Genomic DNA, 24,929 nt, shown 5'->3' with positions numbered 1-24,929 from the left:
CACCATGTATCTGACAGGTTGTAATTAATTTTCAGACCTGACCACAATAAACATCTGTTGATACAGATGTATTTGTTTAAAAAACAAATGGAACACTACAGATGTTAACTTACTCTGTTACTCTGTTAACATGATGAATGATTTGTTAATGCTGAAGTTCATGGTTTGTTAATTATAAGTAACAAAAGAAAATGTTAGCATAGTGTACCTCAGGGTAAAGTATTACTGTAATAAATGTAAAAAATTACAATCGTTTATTAAATTAACTATAAGATCTCGTTTTCACACACAGACGTAACCTTTTCTAATTACAATTGGTAATCAGACCTAAAGTATTAATAGTATTAATGCTGGAAAAATCAATGTCAAAGGAAGTCTGAAAAATGGACTTGGCCAAGCAGCTGTAGGTTTCATCAACAGAAGCCGCTCACAGTCGATCACTGCTCTGACAAACCTATTAAGTCTCCCAACAGCTCAATAAAAATAAATATATTTTTAACATTTTTTACATTTCCTGCCCATTAAAAATCATGAGATATGTGAAAGGTATTTTTATTTGCCATAATAACCATTTATTAAGTACAACCAATTTTTTCTAACGTCTTTTTTCACGCTCTGATAACAGCAAGCCTTATGGTTTGATCATATTATAAAGCCTAACTAATTCACACTGTCTTTCTGACCCCAGTATTAACGGAAATAAAATGACAGACTGGAGTAATGCTTCACAATTCAAGTCCTGTGAATCTCTATGACTGATGGCTCAGCTAATTATCAAGTCCTTTATGATGTGATTCAGGGCTATTAGAGGGCAGGGAAAACACTTAAACGGCACTGAGTCTAAAAACCGTCTAAAAAAGCACATGCTTTTCCCCCTTTCTTATAACCGTAATAAAGGTTATGGACATCTTGGTAATTAGGTTATTTGTTAATAGATGATTAGATAATAAATAACTATTTATTGAAAACATATTGTCATGGTAAATTTTGTCAGGCTAAAACTTGTCAAATAGGCATACTTTTCATAGTATACTTGCATATTTAAAATGTAATGTTCCATATTTATACTTAAATACACTTGCACATTTTAAATGTATGTACATCTGTATAACTTTTGATCTAAGAGCTATATGTACATATGTGTATTTGTACTGATCTCTTTATATGTACAGATGCCTCTCTTACATTATTTGTATCTATATTTATTTCTTCCTTCTATTGTGCTCATGTTGCTTAGTATATTCATGCATTGGTTGAACACTTACATTTCCTTTCCGGAATCAATACAACGTTATCTCATCCCCTAATATAATCTACTCTAGACAGACTGTACATTGAACATAACATTTCTTAAAATGAATTTAAAAACTGTGGTATGTAATGTGATAAGAAAATGGTACAGAGAGGTCTATTAAGCAAAGAACAATGTGTAACAAATAGATCACAACTCCACAGGTTATGTATAAAGTGCTCCATAAGACTAATGTCAGTTCATAAACAAGGAAAATGTTGACTAGCCTGTTTTAGCACATAATTTAAAAATGATGTGACAAGACAAGAAAAAAGAAACAATGATGATACTGGTGTCCGTCTTTGGTGTTTTAATTGTTGATCAAAATCCACTTACAATCCTCAATATTTTAGCAAGCATGAACCATGAGCTGTAGGTAAAGACAGAAAAAAGAACTAAGGACTAAGCAATATACGGTATAGGCTGAATAAACTACTGTTGCTGCTTTTACAGCTAATCAATTTTACATCTAAAATGTTCATTATTAAACATGCCACTACCCACTATTACTATAAATATATTACAGAAATGTGAGGACAGTAAAATAATTTATCCTTTAATATTAAATGATTTAGCCGTAAACCATATACCAATAATGGGTCAGTTAGGAGAAATCCTCACTGATTTGTGGAAGATAGTTGCATTCACAATGCAGTCCTGACAAATGTTGTTTTTTTATACACATTTTACAGCCACAGATAATGTGAGACAACGATAAAGAGAAGTCAGAATGTAACAATAGCTGCTTCAAGCAAGCCATAAGTTGTACTTTATGAAGTAACTGAGATTGTACCAAGTTTAACTTCATACCTATAACTGACCAAACACAAAAAGCAAGCAGCTTGCAAAAAACCTTAATCACAGAAACTCTTTACAGTCACTGAACCACTCAATAGCACCAGAACGGGAGTTCAGAATTCAGGCCTGCACTTTCTAAGAGATATTGGCTTTTAATGCATAGAAAATGGAAATAGATTGAGCCTTCATTGGCCTAGCAGTCAACCTGATGTTTTTAATTAAGTGAACAGCTGGAGAAGTTCAAACTCCATGAATAATAACAAACCCTCTCCTACCCCAAAATATCACCCATATTAGTGGTCATGTGAGACACTGGTCCTGAATGAAATCAAAGCTGCCCGCAATATTTACCAGGATAAACTAAATTGTATTAAATTGGTTAGATTAATGTTGGCCAAAACATTCTGTAAATATGTTTTCACAAATATCTTTTTATCTGATAAAAAGAAACATATTTGCTAAATACAATTTCATGCCCTTTTATGTAGTGTCTGTAACTTTTTTTAATTAAATATTTTTAATGCTCTTAATTGTCATTCAGATAAAAATTGCCCATTTTAGATTTCACATTTTATTGCAACATAAATTTTACATGGTTATAGAAATTGCAGATTATTTTTTATTTTTTAAGCTTTTACTTTTACTAACTGGAATGCTTTAATTTAAGCAACAATTTTACAGGTCATATGCTTTTAGAAGCTGACATCAACTTTAGTACAAAAATAAAAAGAATACTTTGCATTTTGAATGATTATTGTTTGAAGTGAAACAGTATACGCTTGAAAAATGGCCATAATTGGGGCGGCAAAACGGCTGAAGTTAAGAACTTTTTAGGGAAGCAAGATTGGTCACTTCCATGTTGCAACTTCAGAAGTAGCTTCTTTGTTACACACATTTTCCAGAGCAGAATGTGGGTAATAACAAGATTAAAACATTGTTTTAAAACCATTATAAAGTACAGCAGTACTTCTCGTCAGTAAGTGACTATAATATTTACTATGGGATATGGCCAATATAACCTAAAATATTTGTGCTTAGTAATGTGTCTTCTATAACAGATTTGTTACTAAAAATATTTTAAAATTCTTTTTCTTTGAAAAAGTCAGACTTTTAATTATCACTTACAATTTCAAAAATGAAGAAGCCATGTGACAGACCACTTCCACTCTTAGAGATGACCAAGTGTATATGATTCTTGTTTGGCAATAACTGCTTCTAAAAAAAATTAATGATGGAATTTCATATGCTTTTTCTTTAATAAAATGACTATATCATGATTAAAGCTTGCAAAGAAATTGGCAGAGAGCAGACTGACTTCTGTATTTATTCTTTTGCTATCATCAAAAATTACATCATCAATAAAGATTAGTGACCTGATGCATAATTCTAGTTGTATGACTCTGGTTAAATAATTCCTCTATTCTCAGATGAAAAATGGCTTGCCTTTCTCCCACTGGCAGCTCAACACTCTTTATATTGGTTTATTCTTTTAAATGCTAAATGCAGTCTTCAAAAGTGAAACACAGAATTTAAACCTGGAGTAGATATTCAGAACTATTAATTGTATAAACAATCAATCATTTAATACTTCTAAATGGAAATATCAGAAATAAAGCTGGAATTCCTAACCCTCAAATCATAGAAATTGGTTTTGCCATTTCAGTACTAAAAGAGGAGACTGTACACACCCCATAAGTTAAAAGCTTTGCTGTATGCTCTGCTCAGGAAGCTCTTCTGCCAAAGCACACTATGAATAACCAAAAGACTGGCATCTTAACCCCTGCACTCAGCTCTGTAAGATCTGTTTGTACCCCCTAAAGTTAGATAGAATAGACATCTTCCTACACAGTCACCCATTGTGACCAACTATGCTACTTTAAGAAGCAGCACCAGATCCATGACACACAGCTCTAATGTGGAGCTTCTTTTTTATAGTGACACAGTGTTGGAAAAATTTGGGTGAAGGTCTTTCCGAATTAAGGTACATGATTCAGGTCAGCAGACATTGCTCTCTTGATGTTCAATCGAAATGTTTAGTTCACACAGACTTGAAATAATTAACCTTTATAACAGGTTATCCCATGGTACTGCACACACAGAATGTGTGTATAATTGTGCACTATAATTTAAACCCATTATTAGTTAATACCAAGTCTGTGCTACAGCTACAGTGCTAGTCAGGTTTTGCAAAAATGGCCAAGATAAAATGTTTTATAGGAACCTCTGCTCGTGTTTAAAAGTAAAAAAAAAAAAAACACATGTGACTTTAAAGATAGACAAATCAAAGGCTTAAAGTAAAAATGTTTATAGCTTAGAATCTAATAGATGATCTGTCGCTGCTGGTGGCAAAGAACAACTGAAAACATGAGAATGTTGTTTTTTTAAGGTTGATTCTCCCCCCAAAAAAATCTTACTTTAAATTGTTTACCCTTCAAATTCAATTATCATTGTTTAGCAGATGACATGGCAACAAAATATGTTCCAACTTCCTCTAAAGCTTGTCTACCAGATTCAATCATGCAGTTACTGTGCAAATACCAAACCTATTGTACATGTTGCTTTGTGTTCCAAAGAAGACTCTGTCCCATCTAAAACAGAAGAACAAAGGGAAAGCACAAAAAACATGCCTCAATGCACAACTACAGTACATGGCTGTAAACATACAGCATATTCTTAGCAAAGAGTCTTTCATAGGACATAGTGTCTACGTTAAGCTGTAGATTAGACTTGTAAACTTTACTGCCTGGGCAGTTCATTCCTATAAATACTAGTCATTATGCTGCTTGTTCAATAAACTGACACTGATTGGAGGACATGATAAACGTGCTAAAATATATGCTGCAACTGGTGCTAGCTATCCTTTAATTCCTACCATTTATGTTTTACTTTACCTGAGTCTCTGATTTCTTCATATTGCATTATATTCAAATAAAATTATGTACTGGTTAGCCCTGTGGCCTTGTACCTCCAGGGTCATGGCTGTGCCTTTCCTGCCTTGATTCTGTGTGTCTCGCTGTGCTTGGTGGGTTTTCTCCTGATTGTAGATTCACATTCTAAACACATGCAGATTAGTCAATTGTCAAGTGCATTTGCAAAACCCATCAAGCACCATGATGAAACTGGCTCTCATGAAGACCTTCCCAGGAAGGCAAGACTAAAACCTACCTCTGCTGCAGAGGAGAAGTTCATTTCGATTTACCACACTTAGAAATCACCAATTAACAACACCTCGGATTAAAGTCGTTATAAAGGATTTACAGATCATAAGTAGCAGACACATCTTAATATCAACTGTTCAAAGGAGATTAGTGCATATTTTGGATGCCTTTAGCATTGCTTTATAATGTAGAAATAAATAAAAATCATCAAAGACCATAAAGTTTGAAAGTGAACCCAAACTTCTGAGCGGTAGTGTATGTGCTTTTGTGTCCTGTGATGGACTGGCACAGCATATAGGGGTTAGCCCGGCTTGAATCCCCTGGTGTAGGCTACAGGCTTCTCATGACACTTACCAGCATAAGCGGTATAGAGAATAACTTAAAAAGTGATTAAATTATGTAGATAAAAAAAATACACAAAAGAAAATTGTGGCTCCTTTTTAAGAGCAATTTTTAAACCAATAAATGTTATTCAATTGTCTGATCAAACATTTGTGTAAAAATCTTGGGACCTCATCATTTAGAAAATCCATGCAAATAAACTCCCAGTGATGAAGGAACTCCAAAAGATTTAAATGAACTATAAGGTTGACAACAACAAAGCAACAGATAACAACAGATACCAAAGTATGTACATTATCATTTTAGAGAGACCTATATTATCATGATCCGAAAGGCTGTTATACCAGGTAGAAGTCTCCAACTTCAAAACTAGAATAGTTTAAAATCCAGACAGATGAGTTCATTCATTCATCTTCTATACCACTTTACTATGTGTAAAGGGTCATGGGGACTTGGAGCCTATCCCAGGAGACTTACCCAAGGGCACAGGGTGGGGTACACCCTTGATAGGGTGCCAATTCATCACTGGGCACACACATGCACTCTCACACTATGGACAATTTGAAAATGCCAGGTAATCTAATCTGCATGTCATTGGACTGTGGGAGGAAACCAGAGTACCTGGATGAAAAGCAAGGGGAGAACATACCACTCCATGCATACAGACCTGAGATGGGAATAGAACCCTCAACCCTGAAGGTGCAAGGTCACAGTGCACCACCGTGGTGCCCCATTTGGAGGAGTATTCTTTGGAAAAAATTACAGTTTTTTTATTATGTTTGGAGAAAGGGGTTAAGGCTTTCCATCCAAAGAAGACCATTCTGGGTTTAAAGCTTGGGAGTGGCAGCATCATGTTGTGGTGTTGTTTTGATGGAAAATGGACTGATGTACTTCAGAAATTATGAGCAATATGAGGAAAGAGGATCTAGGAATACTAAAGTAAAAGTATTCCTAAAAAATTTGCCGTCAGAGTTTTTCACCAGCATATCTATTTATAGATAGAGTTGCAAAATAAAACAAAATAGATACAAGATAAACAAGATACAAAATGACAACAGTCTCATAGTGACCATTACAAGGCCCTCTACTAAATCCCATAAAAAAAATTGTGGAACAGAAAAATCATGTCCAAGTTATACCAGATCTTCAGGATAAAGAAAAAAAAATCTAAAAAGTATTGTAAGAAGCTGTTTCAAATTTCAGTTTAAGCAATTAAAATGCAATGCCTCCACATACACACACATACATATATTTTTAATGCACTGAACGTTTGATGTAGTTAAAAAAGTGAAATAATGATGTCTCTTAGCTATTAATCACCTTTTATGGAAATAAAATGAGACAATGAGAATAACAGAGTTAGAATGTCTTTAGTTTGGGTTCATGTGACTTTTGGCCTCAACAGTGCATCCTAAATGGGATAGCAGTCCATCTCAAAGGTCTAAAAAAGGAAATGCATATAAACATGCACACACACGCATCTTATCTGGGAGTAAATTATCTCAAAGGTGGACAAAGAAGCTGTTTACAGAGGAGACAAAGCAATTACAAAATGAGAAATGAAGAAAAAAATACATTGTTACAATTAAGCTGACCATGCACTTTAAACAATAAAAGAACTTAATTACAAAAAAATCTGCCTAAACAAGCAGTTCCAAGTTCACTCCAAAGAACTTTGTGTACATCCTTCTGAACTGTCTGCACTGTTACAGAATGGGTTGAAAAGGGCTATGAGCTAATCAGACTTTAAAACAATGTAGTGTTGCCAGGTCAGTATGCCATTGACTATTTGAGCTTCAACATATGTGTTTGTGTGTGTGCGTGTGTGTGATGGAAAATGGAAGCAAATGCAGACCCAGATATCAAGCATCAGAACTCAAGATAAAATGATTTACAGAAGAAAGTGACTTTTATGCAAATCCAAATCATGTTAAGTAAAGAAAACCCTAAATAGGACACCAGTCCATCACACAGACTGGGAATGAAACCTGGACCCTGAAGGTGCAAATCCACAGTGCTAACCACTAAGCCACCGTGCCGCCACAAGGGAATCAAAGAAATAATAAAAAAGGACCCTTAGAAATCTGTCACTAACATCTCCTAAACATGCTTTTGTTGGTTTACTCAAAAAAAACACTGAGTATGGTTTACAAAGGGCTGAAAACTGATCAGACTTTATAACATTGCAGTTTTTCCAGGTGCACAAGTCACTGAGCTGAATTTCGAGTCAAGTTAACACTCTAATGTCCATCTTAGTGTCCAAAACTCTTTGCACTATACTCAATAAAACACAAATAACACTAGCATAAACGTTTTCATCAATTTAATCTACACTAGGCGCGTCTATTGGATCAGGCTACACAGGCCAGTCCTTCACTTCCCATGAGCATCAGTGAGCCTTGGCCACCCACGACCCAGTCGCCAGTTCATCAGTTTTCCTTCCGTGGATCACTTTTGCTTGGTCCTGACCACTGTTAACCAGGAACATCCCTGAAGTTTCGGAGTTGCCCTGACCCAGTCTTCTAGCCATCACAATTTGGCTGTTGTCAACGTCACTCAAATCCTTATGCTTGACCATTTTTTCTGCATCCAACACATCAACTTCAGAAGCAAAGATTCACTTGCTGCCTAATATATCCCAACCACTTTCAGGGGCCATTGTAATGAGCTATTGAAAATGTAGCTTCTGTGAAAAGGGTCAAATTGTAATGACTAGACAACTGGGTGAGAGCAACTCCAAAACTGTAGCTCTGGTAGGATGTCTGCAGTGGTCAGGACATACCAAACATGATCCAAGGAAGGAAAATTGCTGAACCAGCGACAGGGCCAAGGCTTACTGATGCACATGGGGGGTGAAGCCTATAGCCCGTGTAGTCAAAATCAATAGAAGAACTACTGTAGCTCAAATTAAGGAAAAAGTTAATGCTGGTTCCAACAGAAAGATGTTAGAACACACAGGTCAATGCTGTTTTGGCTGCAAACGGAGCCTATGCAATATTAGGCGGGTAGTTTTTGGCGGGTGTTATGGCTGATCAGTGTAGCTTACAATTTGTTAATTGTGTAGGCCTTATTTACATTAGACGTTCATTCTGTTGATAAACCCTGCATCTGCACTATATTCAGTCACTATAAATGCAGCTGCCATAAAACTACAAAATATCCCAAAGCGAAATAATAATTATGTAAAATAAATATGTTAAATATACTTTCTAAATCTCTTGCATTATGGTACTATAGGATTTTATGTAGCATGATTAAACAATTTTTCAAGTAGTTTAACTATCAGGTAAAGGCCAATGTTAGTTTGGGACCACACACACACACACACACACACACACACACACACACACACACACAAAGACACAATCCTATGAGTGCACATAAGCCATCTGGTCTTGAACACACACACACACACACACACACACACACACACACGCACACACAGGTAGGTGTGGCCTGTGGTTGCTGTGATGCTTGCCATAATTAAGCTTATGGTGTTTGTCTACTTTCCCAGCATGAAGCAGAGCCCTGCACAGTGCCTGTCCAGCATGACTCACACTGCCCAGACCGGACAGCAGAGACCAAAAGGCCAACAACCAAGTGCTTAACCTTCACACTACAGAGCGACACAGACTTACTATACTTAACACATAATGAGTAAAAAAAAAACAACAACAACGTGTGAAAGGGTCACAGGGTTAGTCTGTAATTTTTTTTTTATAGTTTTGTAATTCCATTTATTACTATTAAAATATGTCTGGAAAAATCAGATAATGCATACAGATGTTGGATGTTTAAAAATGTCAACCAATTTGGAATTCATTATAATAATAAAAAAGCATGTAGCAAGTACTACAATACAAAAGTAGATCTGTGCTCACTAACCCCCCACCAAAAAAAAATTAAAATTAAAAATTAAAATAAATAAATCATAAGGAGTCAATATAGGTTACATGCAAATGTATAAACTTTACTTTTATATACTTCATTTGGCACAACTTATATTTTTATCTTACTATACATTTGAGCAGTTGAGGTTAAGAACCTTGCTCAAGGGCCCAACAGTGGCCACTTGGTGGTAGTGGGGTGAGAAACTGAGTCCTTCTGAACAGTTTTCCATTGCCTTAACCCCAGAGCCCCTTGATTATACAGTATGCTACTCATGCCTCCTTCACTTCAACTATAGGCTTTCCTAAATCCACTGTAATTGTTAAGTAACCTGCTTTAAGAAGAATACATTAATACTAATCAAAGAGTTTCTCCAGTTAAATACAGAAACATAGCTTTAAGAAATGCAATCATTATTCATTCAATGTATCTACATGCTGATGTGGAGGTAAAGAAAGGGAAAAGGTGGAAAGCAAAGGAAGGACACTGTCTCTTAGCCAAGGAACAGGATGCTTGTGTGCATGGTGATGAGGGGGAGAGTGGGTCTTGGAAGAACATTCATACCACACTATTAAAGCTCAGTGGAAGTACTAGAGAAAGTAAGGCAGACAAGATGGGGCAGGTTAGGAGCATGACAGCAAGGCTTTTGGACAAGAGTGAACAGTAGAGTAGAAGTTATCACCATCTGACATCTGGTGGTGTCTACTGGACAGCGTCTATTTAATGCTGGGCACCACTACAGCCAATAGATTAAGGGTCATTAGAATGGAAAAGATTAATCTATAGGTGGTTTTGGAAATAAGTGAGGTCCAGGATACAACCAGGACACAAGTCAAGATTTGATCTACTACAGCTGGGCTGCAGGGATAAGAATGTATTATATTCAAACACCTGAAATACACGATGTCAGGTAACATAACTGATTACAGTATGTGTTCAAGTGCACTGTGTTTAGAACCCATATTACTGTATATGCATTTGTCTTGTGGATATCAGAGTCCACAATATCACTGTCCACTGTGAACGTAATGCATAACTCCCAAACACTTTTTTTTATAGGGAAAGAGTTCCCCTGGCATATCTTTAAGGACTGCACTACAAAAATGTTCAGCAACAAAGTGATTTTTTTCTGCTGAGACCTAAAGTTCTGCCCAGCTTCATCACTACTTCAGTGTCAAGCAATGCATTATATTTACAGCAGAACAATATAGGAGCATTAGAGCATATCAACTAATGATATAAAATGACAAAGCACTCATGCTAACAGCTACTTATCATGGGAAAACGTCAATCTGCTCTTAAGACATAAGGGCTGGATCTTAGATACAAAGAGGACATCAGTCCTGACAATCGCGTATTAGACCTAATGCACAAGTATGAAGAGTTTGACTGCAAACTGAGGTTTTGGCAATATGATGACTAATTTATCATTAGCCTCTTTTCTCTACCAGCTTCAGTTTTACTTTTTTTTTTTGTTTTTTGTTTTTGATAACAGATCAAGTCAGATCAGGCTTCAATTAAATGGATAAATGTTTGTGGTCTCAAAAGGAGCACATAGAATTTGGAAATCCTGATTGGAAAATGAGGCACAGTGAACATACCCAGGTGTACCAAGAGCAACAGCTTCCTGCACAAAACATATGAATCGTATGTCTCTTGTACACAGAGTGGTCACACATCTCCTAAGTGTTGTAGCATTATCGCTCTGCATATTATGTATTTCATAAATATTCATTTCATCAATACTGGAACTGCATCATGGCTTTGAAATGCAGCAAAAACCTGTGCCGGTGATTTAAAGCTTGTAAAAGAAAAACACATAGCGATTTTACATAGACAACCTTTTGTGCCTGCAAAAAATAACTGGACAAAATGAATGAAAGTACTGTACAAAAAATGGCTTTTACCTCATTTTGCCATCAATCGGTTCATAAACACTTTAATAGGAACTATCTCATTTAGGCAGTTATCCAGAAAGACAATCATGTGGATACAGCACATCGCATAAAACCAAGAAGATAAAGGTCATGCCCTTTAGTTAATGTTTATGTCAAATATCAAAATGAAGAAAATGTAATGAATGAAGAAATTATGTATAAATGAAGAAACCATGCTGTAACCACAGCATGGTTACTGGTGTCAGATGGGCTGGTTTGTGTATTTTAGAAACGGTTGATTTTTGGGGATTTAAACAAACAAAAAAAAGAATTCATAAAGATTTGTGTAAAACCAAAAACAGTGATTGAGTAACAGTACTGTTGGACTTGTTGAAATGTCTTGTTCATAGGAGAGGTCAAAAGAAAATAGCCAGATTGCTTTGAGACCCCAGGTAGGATAAAGAAAATCATTTTTACAACCGTGGTAAACAGAACAACATTGCACAATACAATAAACTTTGAGATGGATGTGTTACAGCAAGAGAAGACAACATTGCATTTCACTGTCAGCTGAGAACAGAAAGCTCTCTATACAGACTCACCCAACCGTCATAGCTGAAAATTAGGGAAAAACATACTTGGTCTTTATCCGGTCTTCATCTGTGCTTTTTTATAAAGTTTTGCCCGTGGTGGCCTTAGATTTTTGTTCTGCTATTGTATCACATCCACCACAAAGTCATAGTTTTCTGCTCACTACAGTTAAAGAGTAAAGAGTGCTTGACTTATTCTCATCAACAAGGTGCTTCTTTCTAATGACCCTCTAAACACAGGATTTTTTATTTTTTTTGCTTTGCAATGAGGAAATGTCTAGGTGTTCTTATTATAGTGGACAGTGAGTGTATAGCAGTTTAATTTGATTTACTAACCAATCAGCGGCTCACAGAATCAATAATTTCATCATGGTGTGCTTTAAAAGTGTGATTATGTTACATCAGATTTACAAATGAGGTGATTACAAATGATGGCTTGGAGACTCTGCTCTGAGCTGTTAATCTCTAGTTAGAAATTTGTCTCTCCCTAATAATACAAAAATAAAAGCTAGCAAACATTTGTGATAGAGGTGTATTAATTTATTATAGTATGAATGTACCACAAATTTGCTGTTTATGTTTGTAAAAATGTGATGCCATTTCAAAAAAAATGAGACAGACTTCTTAATTCTAAAAACTTAAACTTTTTATGTAGATATAATATAAATGGTTTCTTGCAAAAAATGTGATCAAATATTTTAAATAATATATTTTAAAATAAAGTGTGGGTCATATTTATATCAATTTGAACTGTCCATACTGTATACAGGCATCATGTTTGCTAAAAAAAAACAAAAAAAACCAATGTACAGTATGACCTTGTTTCTTAACTTAGCATTAGAGAGATTTTTCAGATTTGAAACAATTATGATAAATGTCCTGCTGGAGTTTCTATTTAGAGTTCAGTGAAACTATGATTACGATCAGTCCAATGCTAAGCAGAGAAACTCAAGAGCTGTTTATATAATCTATTGTTTTATCTCATTCACAAACTCCAGCCAAACATTCAATAAATTCCAAGAATACCATGTAAAAGTCAGTATCGTTGATCCGAGTATTAATTGCTTAGTATGTTGTTCTGCCTGATTTTTTGTTTGGTTTGGTTGGTTCTGAAGAGGCCTGTGGAAGAACCTAAAAAGTGTATTAGATGTTATTCGAAAAAACAAAAAGGACCTTTCATTTTTTACAAAACTCAGCATGAATCCCATGAGCCACAGAAAATGCTACTGTATTGGAATTTCTAACCAGAAAACAGTGATAACATACAGTCACTTTGATATCATCTACATATACAGTAAGTTATATATATATGTTTTTGTATTTTCATGAAATTATTACAATAAAGCTGCCATACGAGTGTGTGTAATGTAGGGTATTTGGTGATGCATATAAGAAAGTATCCTACCCTTCTCTATTTTCCTCCTCATCCAGGTTGGAGATGAGCTGAGAACCAGCCAGTGAGATGTCGAGCGCAGCCAGAGGGAGATCTCGGTAAGTAAAGCTGACCAACTGAACTGGTGCCATGCATTGGCCTTCGTCTTCCATCTGCTGGGAGATCACTTCCAGGTCGGGTGCTGCGGACGGCTGAGAAGGCCTGCACACACAGGGGGCTCAGTCACACACCGGGCTGCTGGAAAGAGCGCTAAAGCTGCTCACACTTGTCCTCCAAAGATGAAACCAGACACCTACTGACTTGAGCAGCCATGACCACATAAGTCATCAAACAGCCCACAATACACCAAAGCAAAGTTCTAACTAATAATACTGTAGACCAGAGTTAGTGTGTTGCTTTGATCTGCAGTAAAAGAAAAAAAATCCCATAATTAATTTGACCCTGACCACCATCGGCTGGAGGATTTCACATAGGACACAACCACTGCACGAGTGAAGGCAACAGTGCATCCATGCATCATCTCTGACAGGCCGTGCAGTTGAATACCACTACAGTAGACAGCAACACTTCATGAAACATATGCTGCACAATATAACTGAACGGATACAGTAAATAACATTTCTAGTGAGAGTAAATGGGAAGCACACACGTCAGCACAAATAACATGAATAATAAATTACGGCTTATAGTATGGATTCACAATTAGTAAAAGTCAGGGATGAGGAGTGCGCAAGGCTGTGACCAGACCTAGAACGGAATTATAACTAGAGGAGAAACTAGGGAAAAAAACATTTGAAATATGGGAATGTCTGCCTTATTAAAAGGGACGAAACACCTGAACTTATGATGTGAAAAAAAAAAATGAAAGGGATAAAAAAGTCAGTCAGAATCAGTATACAAATCAGCGTAAAATCTTGAGTTTGCTGTAAAAGAAAATTTGTTTAAAACATGAAACTGTGTAGTTTTTAGAAAGGTCTGAGCAATATAGTGGTATATCGATACTGGCATACAGTAAATATAAAATATGTTGGTATGTATGTTCATGTACTGTATGTAAAAAAAAAAAAAGATTATTAACCAAGGAAAATATTTATTCATCCAAAAAATTATATAGGAACCTAGAGGTAGAGACTTTTAGGGGTGAAAAGGGTTTGTGTCAGTGGCGCTTTAAAGGCATCCATTGATAATCTAATTTTTTTTTTACCTATTGCCTCGCTCTTTTGGAAGAAGCTGTTATATTTATTTTAACATATTCAAAATAAAAAAAAGATGCATGTAAATAACCAAAAAAAAAAAAACACTGATTTGCTGATAAATGACTAAATAAATGTTTGGAATCTGAAAAATCTTTTTGATAACCCTCAGCACAAATAATAGCATAAATTACATTAATCAACAAACAGCATTTCCACTGCTTAGCACCCCTTACATCACTCACCACTAGAGATATCAGTTAAATAAGTCATTATTAATATGATGGATGAATGGATCAATCATCCGGTAGATTCATAATCCACTAGGAGCTGAATAATATACCTTTATTTTTACAGCTACCCACATTGTAATAACAGTCATAATCCTAGATGCCTGTAGTGTGCGCATAATGAAATCAATACTTGCAATACTTAAAATGGATCAATCAAGGACAGAGGAGGCATGCAGGAGCAGGAGCTGCTGCCTGGCACCATCCCAGTCCCTCTGGGTGAAGACATCAATAATGACACTGTGTGAAGAAAAGGAGGGGGGGATGATTAAAAGCAAGGAGGAACAAAAGAAAGTCATGTAGGAAGCATACAAATATGGAAGGAAATGTAGAGGTTAATAAAAATCTTTTGCATTTAATATGGGGATGAGACAAGGCACTTTTTGCACATATGGAGCATATGGCTGTTTCAGGTTTGGCCACCATTAATGCAGTTGGACTTAGAGAGTCATATGTCTTTTATTTTGTGTATGCTTTATGACTTACTCATACTAAACACACTCACTTAAAAGTCATTCTCTTATTTTCCACACACTGTGTGATTTACCAGGTAAGGGGTGAGTTGCCAACTCTTTTTCATTATTCTAAAAATATTGTAAAAAAAAAAGTTACAAATAATGATAATAATAATTAATACTTTGCCACACCTAAAAGCCACACTTTTGTGATAGATGCAAATAAAAGCGTTTAAACTATACCCATAAATAAGAAATTCCCATTTCTACGTTTGACAAAAGAACATGAGACTCCACTATGCTACGAAAAAGATTTTAGGCGGCACTGCAGGATACAATAGGACTATAATGCAGGCAGCAGGATATACGTCTCCGAAGAGCAATATTCTGGCTGTAGCGCTCGCCTCCTCTGCTCAACTGACCTCCACGTCTGGGAAACAGCAGCCTCAGCATGCCTGCTCCCCTCCACCCTGATGGTATCTGCACACTTGGCACTCCTCTCTACTGATCACCGACAGAGCCTTAATCACAGCCGACACACACAGACTGCTCGGAGTAACAAAATCACATTTCCAAATTATCATATGCAAATAGCTGGAGCTGTCGAGTCCTCGTGAGGTCGGGATGCTGGCTTGATGCCATTTTAATGGCACTGGTGGGACGACAGTTAGATGATAGCCTTAATTCTACAAGACGGGCAAAAGATGCGTTAGATTTTATTAAAGATTTAATATAGATCAGATATTCAGTAATCGGTGAGGACATGATTATATAAGAAATCTTACTGATATTAATATTTGGGAATAGAAAAGAAATGACTCCTGATAAGATACTGTAGGTGGTCCCAGATTAATGAGATATAACAAGACTAGGAGATGCGAGCTTGACAAATAACGTAAATAAACTCGGTTTGCATGCTGCACATTTCTTCCTTAATAATGCTCATTCCCACAGCTGTCCCAAACCGAACAAACACCTATCTGCCCCTGGTGAGTTTACAGCTCACAGCCATTAATCAGCCAAAGAGAATCGACAGAGAGAAAAATAAAGAACCCCAATGGGAACTAACTTCTAACCCCTGCTCACCAAGGATGTAATTCTTCATAGGTTTTAACTTTGTAAAGTGCAAACACAGCAAATGCATGCTTTTTAGCTTTTATAAATGTTGGGGAAATAATAAAGGTGCATGAGATCCTGACCGCAAATGCTGCATTAAATGTTACAGGGTAAAGTCAGGGAAGGACGACCAATTCCCCTTACAGTCCACATAATAAAAGATTATATTTGATAACATAAAAAAAGAACAAATGTACCTCATTAATTACTATGAGATTTACAAGGCCGTTGCCACTGCTCAAACTGGGGGTTTATGTGACACCACAAAGTATCCTTTACGACATGCTTTAGAATAGAAGCTTTTGCATATATTATAAATATGCAATGCAGCATGAAAATTATTAACAAACATAACAAATGTATAGAAAGTAAAATATCATGTTACAAACTTAAATTTGAGTCTTTTAGGAGAATGGACAGTCACTACAGATTAATTTATTCTATGTACTGTAAGTCTATCTTCTTACTGTGATCACTACCACAAAACACTCAAGGACATAAACTTCTATCTGCACAAAGAAAAAAAAACTAGCGCTGGAGTGAACATGAAGCCTGACTGAATTGTTAGCAAGAGTTTTGAATCACACTGACATGCAGAGAATCTCCTTCTAAGCAAAGGTCAGGAAATAAACTGTAGCGGAGCTACTTAATAGGTCAGGGAAGGAGTCGGCAGAGGACAATGTTAAAAGCCTGCCTAATGTATTAACAAATTCAATAAACATTCCAAGGTCTTTACCTTGCTAAACTGAGAATGAATATGCGAGGGAAAATGTGCTAAGTAAGAAATAAAAACATGACTGATATGCTGTTGCAGTTTGTGATGAAGTTGAGTTACATTTACCTAACCAAAATTAATAATAATATTTAAAGATATCCTTTGGGACGTTCCAAAGTGATTAATTTATCTATTACTACAGTAAATTATCTATAATCATAGTTTAAAATTAAATGTCACAACATATCTCTTATAATATTTTTAAAATTATGTTTAATGTTGTTGAATGTCTGAACAGGTTAGGTCTTGGTGTCACTGACGTTATAATATCAATAATTTAAAAGTAATAGAAAACCTTGATTTCTTGATTTATGTGGCGCGTCTTTATAACACATTCTGACAATAACTGAGCAATTGCAGTACTATGGTATTAAATATGGAGCTTCAGTAAGGAAAAGTTGAAAGTTTGTTGATTTGACATCAGACATGCAATGACTATTACACTGCGTAATGACATGCCTTACTATGCATAACAGTATAATCATATAAAATCCTTCTTTAGAAATATCTTCTTAGCATGTAAAATTATGAGTGAAACTAAGTTATGACCATCTGTCAGCTCATAAGAAAGAGAACTGCTGTTTCAGCACAGTGTGTAAGATAGGGAGGGCATCCAAGTCATTGGCATTCCTGGTGCTTCCTGCCACACTCTCCTAGCCAGCTGCCCACAGCACCAGACGGATGTTTTACTCAGCTAACAGAACTCAGTAATCATCAAGAAAACTTCTATCTGTCCACGAGATGTCATATTTAATGTTAAAAACATTAAACACATACCTGTGTTCAAAACAATACCATGGCCAGGTAAACAGGCAGACATGCTTTAAAGATTGAAACACAGAACATACACTCTGGACCAGGGGAAAAGAATCTATTCATCCATAGTAGCCACTTTATCCTCATCAAGGTCGTGGTGAATCCAATCCCAGGGAGCACTCAGAGAGTGCAAAACAGGAATAAACCCTGGATGGGATGCCAATCCATCACAGGGCAGCATACGCACACTCACACCAAGGAGAAATTAAAAATAGCACGTTTTGTGAGGAAAGGAAAGCAGAGACGGTAACCTGTGTGAATTGAACCCATGATCCTGGAGCTGATCCTATAGAGCTCATTCCCAAGTTAAACAAATTGCACAAACTACCTAACTGGCCACACAGACATCTGCACTAAGCAAACAACGAGCACTCTTTGGAGGGCTAAATTTTGCATGTGTCCTGCACACATCTGTTGTGCCATCACAGACAGATGCTGCAGGAAGCACTCAAGCAACAAGCTGTCAGGATGAGTTAGCAAGCTGCAGATCTTCACACCTATGCTGAGTGTCAGGTAGCTTGAAAATATGGGCCCACTCACAAAAAGAAACACTCTCTCATACAGCCTAGATGATGATATAAGCATTACTGGTGTCATGTATTGAGAAATAAAGTGAGATAATATTACGTTGGATTAAGCCAAACCAACAAAACTGTGAACTGGTTATCATGGTTTCAGCATTATTCATTTCATATTTAGAACTGTAATGCTAGTACAATGAATGATCTGCAACTTTGAAAGTGGGCAGTATTAAAAAAAAAAAAAAAACTCTTAGCAGTTCTACCAAATATGAGCTATGTTTGAGAACTGTCCTACATAAACATGTCTGTTTATCAAAAGAATTATGTAATGTAATGCAATATAACCATTGTGTGGGCGGTTAAAGCTTTGGCTTTCCCAGATGAACAGGCTGAGAGAGTCAACTGTAACAAGCTGACGATTCACTTCTATGCCAAGAAAAAAACAAAAAAAAACAGGAGAGACCTCATTAAAAAGAATAGACCAGGCTAAACATTAGTACATTAGTTGACTGTTTCAAACACAAAACCTTCTGCACTGTATGTAGCAGAGTGTCTGAGCATGTGTAAATTTCCATCACGCACACAGGTTCTAAAAAAAAAGTAAAGCAGGCACAATGCAAAGAATCCACGTAAAGCAAATTAAGTTAGCTGGTTAGATCAATAGAGGTAGAAATTGAATTGTTGAGGTGTAACTGTAATGTACTGTAAGTCATGTGAAGAGCGTGCCAATGACGCAAAAGCAAATTCATGACTTCTTCTTAAGCAAACCAGTCTAAACCCAATTTTAGCAAAGAAATGTCCACATGCAGCATCCCTGTTTCACATATTGAATATCAATGCTTAGGATATGTTGCATAGCAATGTATCAAACTTTCACATAAATGTTCTGTATGCGACATACCGCATCAAATATTTTCACTGAGCTGACCTAGCACACTTTACGCATAAAGTTTTTCACAGTATGAGATTACATCAGACTTTTGAAGCTTGTCTGCAAGGTTGAAGGTTCTCAGAAGGACAGCAAGACAAGTGTGTATGTGTGTGTGTGTGTGTGTGTGGCTGTAGAGTGCAAATGTAGATCGTAGATTTAACTGTTGCTTGATACACCATCATACCAAGCTATATCACAGCACCTGTCACTGATTGTTTCTAAAATGCTCCATTAAATCTTAATTTATATATGCAATCTAGCATTCTATATGCAATGAATCTAGAACTTCATGTCACCACATATATACTGTATATATTAGTACTACACATATACAGAGCAGACTATAAAAAATAGAAAGTGGCCAATTTAGTTGAACGTGTGACAGTATCCGTATATGGTGAATGAAAGGACACATAAGTTAATGTTGAGAATGGAAATCATTGTGTCAAGCTATAAAAGCAATGAATCCTGTTCTACTCAATATAATATTGCAACACATCTTCAGTGCCAAGCCTACTCTGCTGCAGACACACTCAACATCATTTTATTGTAGGTGTAATATGTATTGCCGGGCAAAAAAAAATCATTCACTTTCTATACTGCTATATCCTGTACAGGGGCTTGGCAAGCCAGAAGCCTACACCCTGCACAGAATGCCAATCCATCGAGAAATTTTAGAATTTGAACATGCTACAGTAATTAGCCTAACCTGCATGTCTTTGAATTGTAGAACAAAACCAGAGGACCCAGAGGAAACCCGCCAAGCACAGGGAGAACATAGAAACTCCATGCACACAGACCTGAGGCAGGAATCTGTGCGAGGCCACAGCGCGAACCACTAATCCACTGTGCCACCTTGTGCAAAAAAAAAAAAAAGTTTGTATATTTTCAGATTTGCCTGCCTAAAAATCAACCTCTAATAGCCAACGATGAGCCATTCATTGGATCAGTTCTGTGGGTCATTCTGTTTCCTGTTTGCACTGACTATGAGTAGCACTTCATCCATCAGAGAAAGAAGAAACTAGATAGAAAAAAACAACAGATAGACAGAGACAGACAGACAGAGAAATGAGAGAGGAAGAAAGGGATGGAAGAAGAGAACACCATTCTCTAGCCCAAGAGACTCTTCAGGAGCACAAAAATAGCTGGCCTGAGATAATACTGCAGGAGAACTTCTCATCTGTTTTTACACAGCAGCTCCACTGAGGAAACAAAGTTCAGCAGCATAAACTGCATCAATTCACAGTTCTGTCCAACAGGGAGGACATTATAATGGGTTTCCCCCATTCACTATATACAGTGTTTTCCTTCTACTTTTTTTTTCTTGTCACACTGCTTTGTTACACCCTGCTTGGTTTATGTAATTGATACTTGATTCTAATTAACCACTTCATTTGTCATTGACCATCTGTGAAATAACTGCATTATGTCGGTTTACACTACCGTTCTCACCCTCTCTCACTGTCCACCATCACTGTCTTCAAAATGCTGTCTGGCAGGTAGACAACAATTACTGCTGGGAAAAGATGCCAAGCAGACACACTGAAAAAAAAACAAAAGTTGGCAGAGGTTCCGTTTGTATAGAGATCATTGATAAGTTCTGGGGCTTTTACAGAATAGGGGTAGTTTGAGTAAGGGCGGTTGGAGGAAACAACTTAAAACAAGGGCCTCGAGCCAACATGACTAACTCAGCTCACTCATCTTGCTAACACTGGTTTAGAGACACAGCTCCTGGAAGGACATAGAAAGGGCAGAGAGGGATCAGGTGTTCCATATGATGCTCACAGCACACTGAGAAACTGATGGTACATCAGTGTGGGGCCATAAATGATGATATCAACTCCTCAGGCAGCAGACTGAATACGGAGGAAATGAGTGCTAGGTTCAGGACACCACAGTGTCACTCTTGAGTAAGGTGTCACATTAAAGATCTCTCCTGCTGCCTTGACCTTGTTATTAACTCTGGGTAACTGGATGCGAATTTAAATATTGTGCAGATAAAAATAAATGCTACAAACCTTAATATCAATGAGTAGATTCCTTTGTAATTCATTTTATAGATTTACAGAGCACTTGATTAAGAATACCTGTACATTAATGCAATTATCCAGTCAGCCAATCATGTGGCAGAAGCATAGTGTAGGTGATACTTATACTGTATATCTAGGTGATATGTTCAACTGCCTAGTTGTAGTGATCCTGTGCACACGGTAGCATCTGATTCATTCTTTTGGCTGACAGGAAAGGAAGATGATGTGGTCTTGTGCTGTCATAGCTCTCCTACCTCCAGGTTTGACGCTTTGTACTTTTGCTACTTTGTACTGAGATGCTTTTCTGCTTACCACTGTTGTGAAGAGTAATTATTTGAGTAACCATCATGTCAGCTTAAACCAGTCTGACCATTCTTCACTGACCATCTCTCATCAACAAGGAATTTTCATGCCAGCAGTACTGCTACTCATTGGCTGTTGTGTTGCTGTTGTTGTTGTTATTGTTCTTCTTCTTGCCCCATTTTATGGAAGTTTTAAAGATTGATGTGTGTGTGCAAATAAAAGAAAGTAAACATTTTTAAAAAATATTTAAACCAGCCCACTTGGTATTATCAGCCATGCTGTGGTCAAAGTAACTAAAATAACATTTTCTTCCTTTCTGATATATTATTTGAACAATAACTGAAGCTCTTGACCTGCACCTGCGGTGATTTCATCCATTGTGCTGCTGCCATGTGATTGGCCGATTGGATAATTGTATAAATAAGCAGGTCTACAGGTGCTCCTAACAATGTGTGAGATGAGTATATGATTTTGACTTGATTTGTTCAGTGATTTTAGACAAATAACTGTTTTACACCTTTATATTAATATACAGTATATACACAGAATAAATACTCTGACAATGTGAAACATGATACAAACAACTCAAGGTAACTTATTCCGAAACACACTATACAAAAACAAGAAGAAAAAACACAATGATTTCTTAAGACGGACACCAATCCACAAAGCTGTTCAAATGCATTAAATGTTTCAAGTACATGACGCACACTCCATAAACTGCATACATACACGCACATGCATGCATATATTGCTATCCATGAGTGCGCAGTGCAGACAGTAGCATTCTTTACATTAACTTGCTCTTGGCTGCTTACTCGACATTTTTCCTTATCAGGTAGATGGCGCATACTGTAGCCTACTTACTGTGGGTGGCTCATGGTGAAGGCTGCAGTGGACAGGGACCAGGATTTCCTCCAAAACAAAAATAAAATAAAATAAAATAATAATAATAAAAAAAAACCTTCTTTCAAATTGAAGATCTTAGATGTTCCAGGTGGAAATGATCACACTCATACCAATCCTGTAATGAGAACAAAATATAAACTTAGATGGTCAAATTAAACGCTTAACAAAATGAAGATATATCGGCCCCAGTAACATGAGTGTAATGGATAGCTGTGCAACTAATGCTGCACACTCAGGTGTTAAAACCCATTTATGGCTTAGATTATTTAATCAGGCAAGGGAAATGAGGTATTGGCTTATGAAATTGAACCATCAGTATAAAGAAATACAGCTTTTCCTTTACAACTGAGATTATAATAAAGTTATAGGTGCTTTATGCTGGAACTCACCCAGCCTATTTTGATTCTACAAAAGAGCATACAATTACATACAATGCAATGATTTGATATTAGACTGCGCCATTGTATTTCATCTGACCTTGCTGAGGCTGTAAATTAGGAAATAAGCTCTTATCTTCTATCAGACTGGAGCAATTATGTAATTCTCACCATGCAGACATTTTTGGATTATTTCTAGTTAACTGTAATAAAATTTTATGTAAAAGTATTCAGCTTTTCTGGATAAATCCTAACCTGGGCATGCCACATTTTTTTGAGCTCTGGGCAAATCAGCCAACTGAGAATTCCCCTTACTCCTTTCCTCTTACTGCGCTCAATATAAAATGCATGTGTGAGCACCGAGTGAGTGCATAAGGGCTTTAGTCACATTTGATCACAGACCTGCCTTGAGGGAAACGGTAGCATAATATTGTACAAACAGCACTATTTTCAGCACTGCAAGCTCTATCCAAAGCCTGAGCTGGTGGTGTGATACTCTTTCTTTTAGGTGTGATAAAGTTGTCAAACCCAATCTGGACTGGCATCCATAAGCATCCATAGAACTCATTTACTACTCTATTCAATTATTTAAGTGTTGTGATGAAAGGTTTAGTGAGTCGTGAAATCCAAGTGACCAAGACTGAGCTTGATATCACAAGCTGAATCATAGCACGCTTGAAACTGAGAAGGAATTAGTTCAGAAATTAGGTCTGGACTTTTCAATTACTAAGAATCATGCAGTCGTGTATAGGAGTACTGTTATATAAAATTGCAATAATGGTATTAGGGATGACAGGACATGAATTAATAAGTGGCGAACAGAAAAAGGAGAAAACTGTTATAGACCACTATGGAATTTGTTGGAAATCATGTGATCAACACACATGTCCTGCACTCTATCAACTGGCTTATGTCAAGCTTAAGTCTGAAATGTTTTATACACAAGACTGAACTGAGTATCAGTACTGAAGCCGATGCTCACAGCAAACGTTGCAGTGGTACTGAACTGTATTTCGCATATTTGCTGAACAGATCCACTGCTGTATATTTTTCCCATTAATGTGAGTAATGTTGACAAAGATGATGCAGATAAACACATGACGCAAACTGTGTTAAAGCAGGTGATCATTACACCTCTGGTGTTTTGCATGACTTATTATCAAAGTGTCTGCATAGTTACTGTGAAGATACAGTATCAGAGTAGTGTCAGGTATCTGTCTGGATTTAATTGCTACTTCCCAGCTACTAGTTCCATTGCTAGTTTCAAATGAGGGAACGAAGAGAGACTCGACTAGTAATAAGCTAAAAATAGAACTGTAATAAGCTTAAATTAAAATGGTATGGTTCAGTGTATACAGTAGATGCTCTTTTGTGCTGAGGTTTCATGTTCATAGGTTTAGGTTTTAGCATCATTTGTGTTCTGAATTACATCAGGGACCATGTTGATAAGCGGTACAGACTTATTACATGTATAGAAGAGAAGAAGATGACCTATTTTTAAATAGTGGCACTATCAGGTCTGGGCAACAGACTAGCACAGCTCCCTCTCCTGCCTCCACATCACACTAAAACTTTAGCAGCTGATCACTGATCCACAAACTGTCACACTTCAGCTGGCACAAATTAAATGCTAAAACAGGGCTCTTTGCTATCAGCAGCACATATTTATTTGATAGCTTTTAGATCTATATGTATATATATATCTTTACTTTTCAGATCACAAACAGGCGTTATGATTTACACAACTCAAGTAGGTGTCTCTCTCATGTCATCACTTAAGTTTTTTCCCCTTTTTTATTTTCCTCTGTGGAACCTAATAACAAAACCGAACCCTGGTGATGAAAGGTATGTCTTTAAAGATCTTTTATTTCACAAG

The 24,929-nt window shown here is 36.6% G+C and overlaps 1 protein-coding gene across 2 annotated transcripts in view; it reads right to left on the bottom strand.

Annotated features, from left to right (window-relative positions):
* tmem266 (transmembrane protein 266) overlaps window positions 1–24,929 on the bottom strand; it is a 47,645-nt gene that overhangs the window by 21,832 nt on the left and 884 nt on the right. For both annotated transcript variants that reach the window (XM_053487716.1, XM_053487707.1), the window contains exons 2-3: window positions 22,635–22,791; window positions 13,350–13,538 (exon numbers count right to left, since the gene is read on the bottom strand). In XM_053487716.1, coding sequence (XP_053343691.1) covers window positions 13,350–13,538; window positions 22,635–22,648 — 203 coding nt within the window. In that variant the 5' untranslated portion in view covers window positions 22,649–22,791. The remainder of the gene's footprint in view (window positions 1–13,349; window positions 13,539–22,634; window positions 22,792–24,929) is intronic.

The sequence above is a fragment of the Clarias gariepinus genome, chromosome 2 (assembly GCF_024256425.1).
Source record: "Clarias gariepinus isolate MV-2021 ecotype Netherlands chromosome 2, CGAR_prim_01v2, whole genome shotgun sequence".
NCBI lineage: Eukaryota > Metazoa > Chordata > Actinopteri > Siluriformes > Clariidae > Clarias > Clarias gariepinus.
This window is presented reverse-complemented; position numbering and strand designations above follow the sequence as displayed.